This window comes from Berghia stephanieae, chromosome 7, assembly GCF_034508935.2.
Source record: "Berghia stephanieae isolate SIO BIC M18660-M18661 chromosome 7, UCSD_Bste_1.3, whole genome shotgun sequence".
Taxonomy (NCBI): domain Eukaryota; kingdom Metazoa; phylum Mollusca; class Gastropoda; order Nudibranchia; family Aeolidiidae; genus Berghia; species Berghia stephanieae.
In genome coordinates this window covers 47,786,924-47,794,423 of record NC_088366.1, presented here as the reverse complement: position 1 = coordinate 47,794,423, position 7,500 = coordinate 47,786,924, and the positions used below count along the sequence as shown (strand labels likewise).

Sequence of the window (7,500 nt, the reverse complement as noted above, 5' to 3'; positions counted from 1 at the left end):
TCATTCTATTTTCCAAATCCCACCAGATCGTTCACAACAACGTCTAAAGGAGTGGTCAATGCAGGGGACATCAAACGAAAGACCAGCATCAACTCTCTCATGTACACTGGCAACGCATTCCCCTCGGAGGATCCCACCTGCGCCGCTGCCGCCGCCGCTACTGGGAGGATCAAAGGCAGCGGGGCTGGCAGAATTTTTACAGGTAAAAAATTGAGCTTTTGAGCTTTTTTTATATAGCGCAATATCCACTAAACGTGCTCAAAGCGCTTTATAAGGGGTGCCTGTCCAACAGCAACATATAACATTTAGGACAAGACATGACGCCTGTAAGGCGATAGTATAATTTTTTCGGACATAGACAACGCTGTTAACGGCCAGGTACTCATTTACACCTGAGTACGGTGATAGAATGTGAGTAAAGAGCCTTTTCCAAGGACTCAACTATGCGCGAGCGCATATATTGATATTGATATTACAAGTAAAATATTTGAGGCCGAAGTGGTGAGTGGTTAAGGCATTGCACTGTGGCCCGGAAGGTCCCGAGTTCGAACCCCGCTTCAGGCACTTCCGTTTTGTTTTGTTTTTGGGCAAGATTATTAACCCCCAACTTGCTCACTTGGACAACATGGGTGATTCCTGTTGACATCAGACATCTTGTTTGATGGATTATCTATATTCCTTCGTGGAATGCCCAGGCGACGATATCTTATGATGTCGTGGCGAAAGGGCATAATAATATATAAAATATTGATCACCTTTTAGATTAGTTGAGGGTTGCATTTAAATAAAATAAAATAATAGATCAAATTAGAAATTTTAAGTGAAATAATCCTGAATATCTCTAAATGGGAAATCTCCCAGCTGAAGTGGCTGAAAACGGTTGCCAACATGCCTTCACGCGATTGCAAGAGTTCACAACGTGACTTTTTAATCTATGTGTTTTTATTTATTTATTTTCTTTTAATTAGTATTATGTGCAGAGTTTTAGCAAGTTTAAAATGTAAAACACTACAAACTGTGGAGTGATCCTCGACAATATTGGAGGTTCCCACAAGACGAAGAAGAAGAAGAAGAAGAAGAAGAAGAAGAAGAAGAAGAAGAAGAAGAAGAAGAAGAAGAAGAAGGAGTGGTTTTCCAAAACTCCAGAACTCCGTTTTTTCCCATTTAGAGATATTCAGGATTATTTCACTTAAAATTTCTAATTTGATCTATTATCTTATTATATTTAAATTAAAAATTCACACAAATCTAAGGAAATTCTTATGGTCATTTGACGCTTAAAATAAAATATATGTTTCAATTTATTTATCTCATGGATGGAAAATATATGTCCACTAAACGTACTCAAAGCGCTTTACAAAGTGTCTCTGACCAACAGCAACACGTAACATAAAGAACGAGACATAACGCCTGTTAGGCGATATTACAATTTTTTTTCCGACGGAGACATCGCTGTTTACGACATTTTACACCTGAGTACGGTGAGAGAATGTGAGTAAAGAGAGTCTTTTCCAATGACTCATCTATCCGCCGAGCTAGGCTCCAACCCAGGACCTTCCGATCCGAAAGCGAGTGTCATACCACTAGACCACATAACCGCAAAACAACTATGCCCATATATGTCAGACCTGCACATCGATGGTCGGCTGATCAAACCTCTGAAGTCGCGATTTTCACGATCGGCGGATCAAACCTCTGAAGTCTACATAACGATGTCATCAAAGGTCTGATCTGCCCAAAATTAAATATAGAATGGTTCGCAACTCTCTTATGTAGACTTCACAGATTCGATCCGCCGATCGTGAAAATCGGGACTTCAGAGATTCGATCCGCCGATCGTGAAAAACGGGACTTCAGAGGTTTGATCCGCCGATCGTGAAAATCGGGACTTCAGAGGTTTGATCCGCCGATCGTGAAAATCGGGACTTCAGAGGTTCGATCCGCCGATCGTGAAAATCGGAACTTCAGAGGTTTGATCCGCCGATCGTGAAAATCGGAACTTCAGAGGTTTGATCAACCGACCATCGATATAATTAATACTGTATATTACACGTCGTTTGAAATAAAATACTGGGTGGGGTTCCCGATCTCCCATGGTGGGCAGGAAGGTACTTGTTCTATCTTCTATCTCCCTGTATCTGTTTTCCAATTGCCTTCTGTCTTTGTCTTGGAATGAGATTACTTAGTTTTGCCCTGACCCTGGCTGGAGTCCTTGGCTGGGAGGGAAACAGTCGAATGTATAGTTATAGTTTTGAGAGATTATATTTTTTCTTGTAAATCATCTCTCTATTCTGTACTGTTGTTATTATTATTAACTTTTTTTAGCATATGATTTGTAAACATCTGAATGTGTTCCTCTTAGTGGGATCTTGTGCTGGTGTATGGGTGAGACTTTGAGGTGATCTCAAACTGAGTACACTGATAGTGTGCTCTCGGAATCTACATCTGTTCCCTATTTGAATCATTTCCTCTTGTCTAACTTTTTCGTCAAATCCTTTTAATTGTACATCTAGATTGTTTTTACTATTCAATTTCCTTCCTTTTTACTGGCGCTGATATGACCTAAATCTGTTGCAAGCGCCGTAAAACTCTTAAAAACATATTAACAAAGGGAGAAAAAAATTGCTAAAATTCTATTAATAAGATAAGTGTAGGGTTGAGGTGGGGGATGGGTGAGGCGTATTTAGTGTGTAGAATGTAGGTCCTTATCTTCAATTTGTGTCCATAAATATCTTACTTCTATCCAGCGTCGTCCTCATTGACGTTCGCTGCCCGCACTCTGCGATGACAAAAGTCCGCCCATTCCTTTCGTCTGTTGACGGTATCATAATATAGATAGTTCGAAGATGACGTCACTCAGGTCTTTGTTATTATTTTTTGCCATCCGCGTTTATGAATAATGTTCACTGAACTGTATTAACCTGACTATAAACGTTCATGGATACACACAGTTTTGTGTGTTGATCCGTTATACTTCCGGATGGCAATGTTGTGAACTCCTTGGCCAAGCGCATTCTATCTATAACTCTTCCATTCATCTCTGTACCTTCTAGGATATTTTTCATATATAACTAGGCCTAGGTCTTTCCCTTCTTCGTTTGCCCTCCATTTTTCCCTGTACCACATCTTTCATTAGGGTGCATGGATTTCGATCATATGTGACTGAAAAAAACTGAGTTTTCTCCTGTTGATTACATTTGATAGCTCTGGCATGACTTCCAGCTCTTCCGGTATAGATAGTATGCACTTGGCTAAGAAGCTCATAATATTGCCATCCGGAAGTATAGCGGACCAACACACAAAACTGTGTGTGTCCATGAATGTTTATAGTCTAGTTAATACAGTTCAGTGAGCATTACTCATAAACGCGGATGTCAAAAAACATCAACAAAGACCTGAGTGATGTGATCTTCGAACTATCTATACTGTCATTTGTTCTTTCCCCCCTCCAGCTTATCCTCATCATCCTTCTGTAAAACCACATTTCAGCAAAGTTTATACGTTTCATGTCTTTGTTGCTTTAGGGTCCATCCTTCTGCACGGTAGGTCATCACAGTCCACACAAATACTTCTACTAGATAATTTTATTTTCAAATTTTTCCCTATGGATTTGTCTTTCCAGATATTATTTAGAGAGGTCATTCTTTTATTTTAGCCATTGCGAAAATAAATATCTAAATATAGCTAGCCGATTTAGTTACGCCATTCCAAAGATTTACATTGGGTACCTAAATCGGAATTAGGAGGAAATACCCCTATTTATGACGTCATCGGATTATGTGCACGAAATACCCACGGGATTAGGGCGATGTTGCTATTTTTGTATCATCAATCAATCTATAATATGCGTTCCAAATGTTGCAAAATTATCTATAGTTTAAATAGACGTATACTTATTCGCAGGTCATATCACACAAATCGTTATGCCTCGTTGTTGTCCTGGAAATATTCCCAAATAGACGAAAAATAAATATTGGCCATTACAACAATATTAAATCAAGCTCATGGTTGCGTTAGGTTATCAGACCTGCTAAAATGGGCACGTCGATAGAAGTGAATGGAATAGGCACTAATGTAGACAACAACAGAAAAGAAGTGAGTAGAAATGTGTCAGTTATCAGACCTGCAAATATGTAGCTATGGACTTATTGTTGTGATGGAAATACTCTCCTCTCAAACTCACGTATACTAACTTACAGGTCCGATAAACCAAATTATTATGGGCTCATTTAATGAAAAAAAAACCTCTTGAACCAAGCAAAAAAAAAAAACTGACCATAACAATAACAATGTTAAAACTAGCACATGGTAATTACACTAATTTCCGTGATCAGACCTAAAAATATGTGCACGTATGTTTACATCTACTTAATTTACTGCCCATGTCATCATCATCATCATCATCATCATCATCATCATCATCATCATCATCATCATCATCATCATCATCATTATCATCATCATCATTATCATCATCATCATCATCGTCATCATCATCATCATCATCATCATCATCATCGTCATCATCATTATCATCGTCATCTTAATCCTTGTGCTAATTCCATGACATCAGTTGCCAGATATACAGATTAATGTCAATCTGGTTACATGTGTCCGAATTAATCAGACACGTCGGGTGACATTGGGTTGTTAGGCAATGGGATTAGAATGAATAGAAAACGAGCAATTGTGGCGCAAAATCCAACACGCATAGGAGAGAACCCCTGTTTAATGACGTCATCGAATTATGTGCACAAATAGAGATCTGAACAAATGTATATGAAATGTGCAAGACAAAGCAAGAAAGAAAAATACAAGAAAATAACCATCCCAAAAAATCAGTCGACCTTTCATAGGGAATGATATTAGCGGAAGAGTAGCGTCCCTTGATTGGACGTCACCTTACAGAGAGAACGTCAATTTGGTTTTGAAGTGTCTCAAGCCGCTTTCACCGGAAGCGAGGACGAGAGACGCATGTGCACAACCAACATGACGTTCTCTCTCAAATAACTTTTCCGCCGGTGACGTCACAGACTATGGGTGACGTCCAAGTGACGTCCAAGGGACGCTACTCTTCCGCTAATCTCATTCCCTATACACACTTGTTCAGTTCTTTATTTTACACAGGTGCCTGCTCTTTAATTTCTTAATTTGATATGTGCACAAAATGCACTATGCGATTGTGTAATGTTTCTATTCTTGTATAGATAGAATGCGCTTGGCCAAGGAGTTCACAACATTGCCATCCGGAAGTATAACGGGCCAACACACAAACTCTGTGTAACCATGAACTTTTATAGTCTGGTTAATACAGTTTAGTGAGAACAACTCACAAACGCGGATGGCAAAAACAATAACAAAGGACTGAGTGACGTCATCTGCATACTATCTATAATCTGTTAATCTCTTTATAAAAGAACATTAAAGTGAGCTTTTATATAGGGCAATATTCACTAAATGTGCTCAAAGCGCTTAGGGCAGGGTGACTCGGCGGTATGGTCTTTGAGTACGTTTATGAGTAGTTCTCACTTAACATAATTATGCAGACTACAACAGTTCATGGCTACACTGAGTTTTGTGTGCTGGTCCATTATACTTTCGGATGGAAATGTTGTGAATTTCTTAGCCAAACTCATACTGTCTATAATGTACCAACACACAAAACAATGTATAACCATGAACTTTTATAGTCTGATTAATACAATTTAGTAAGAACTACTCATAAATATTGCTGGCTAAAATAATTATAACAAAGAGCTGAGGGACGTCAATATCGTTCCTTATAGATAGCATGCGCTTGGCCAAGAAGCCCACAGCATTGCCACCCGGAAGTATAAAGGACCAACACACAAAACTATGTGAAACATTGAAAGTTTATAGTCTGGAGTCAGCTTAGTGAGAATTATTCATAAACGCGGATGGCAAAAAACAAAAACAAAGATTTGAGGGACGTCAATGTTGTTCCTTATGTTTTTATTTTTAAAATGCCCGAATAGTTGAGTGAACGCCGTCCATCAGCAGTCCAAGATTGTGCGACCGTTGCATGTCTAATTCGTACACATCCGTCAATCACCGCCATCTCCCCAGCAATTAATGAATTCATCAACCAATGCCCTGGTCCGGAAATTCCCGATAATCACGTATCATTAACAGGACGTGACTTCGATCACGTTTTCCGCCTTAGATAATAATTGACTCCCTGCAGGAAACGTGAAGTATGCAAACCAAATAGTAAGCCTGCGAAAGAAGTCAGACGATGCTGCAGTATTTGGGAAAAAACCCATATTTTAAAATTTGGCCAGAAAACTCGTCCTTCAAATATCGATCGATTTAAATCACCCTCATCTTGGCAAATTTCTCTCAAACCTCGGACTTCGAGAAGTCCCAGGTTTGAGAGAATTTTTCCAAGATGAGGGTCATTTAAATCCATCGATATTTGAAGGACGAGTTTTCTGGCCAAATTTTGAAAATAATATGGGGTTTTCCAGAGTAAGACAGTATGGGTGAATAAAAGTATTGATGCTATGCGTTTACTTTAAATAATCATAACAATGCCAGCGGATAAAACGTAACAACAGACAAAACCATGTGTAACCTTACACGTTTATAGATAGTATGTGCTTGACTAATAAACTCGCAACATTGACATCCGGAAGTATAACGGACCAACACACAAAACTCTGTGAATAACAAAGACCTGAGTGACAAATTTCTTTCTATATATAGTCTGATTTACATAATTTATTGAGAACTAATCATAAAAATGGCTAGCGAAAAAATAAAACTAAAAGCTTAGTGACATCTTCGTTCCATCTGTTCACACAAAAAAAAATCTCAACGTCATCCCGGTTCAATCTTGGTCACTTTTGCGTCTGGAGCGAGTGCTCTACCGCTTAAGCTATCGGAATTCCCGGGGTTTTTTTTCGAGGGGAGGGGGGTTGGGTTTTTTTTTAAATATATTATTGGGGGGGGGGTGTTTTTGTTTGTTTTTTTTTCTGTTTGCTTGTTTGTTTGTTTTTGGTGTTTTTTTTTGGTTTTGTTTTGTTGTTTTTTTTTGGTTTTTTTTTTGGGTTTTTTTTTGGTTTTTTTTTTGGGGGGGGGGGGGGGAGGGGGGGGGGCGTTACTGAAACTGGTATATTAATGTATGGAACATTTTGTTTGAAACAAGGAGTGTAGAAAAAAAAGGACCATAATAACTTTTTGATTTAGATCCCGCTGATATTGTATTTGGTTCTCTGTCTGGCTGCGTCCCCTTAAGGTCAGACACTAATATAACAATTTTATGTGGGATATTTTTGGCTTGTCTTTGACAGATGAAATTGTCCTCTCCTCTGCTTTCTCTGTGTGTGTGTGTGTGTGTGTGTGTGTGTGTGTGTGTGTGAGTGTATGTTTGTGTTATATTTTTGTGTTTGTGTGTGTATGTGTGTTTGTATATAATAGACTGGGTGAGGACAGTAATGAGAGAGTGCTATGAAGAAAATGGCGGTTGAGAAGATTATG

General features: G+C 38.8%; 1 protein-coding gene across 1 annotated transcript in view; it reads left to right on the top strand.

Moving 5' to 3' along the window:
* LOC144977412 (uncharacterized) overlaps nt 1–7,500 on the top strand; it is a 131,233-nt gene that overhangs the window by 50,410 nt on the left and 73,323 nt on the right. The window contains exon 4 of the mRNA XM_078922595.1: nt 27–202. Within this exon, the coding sequence (XP_078778721.1) occupies nt 27–202 (176 nt within the window). The remainder of the gene's footprint in view (nt 1–26; nt 203–7,500) is intronic.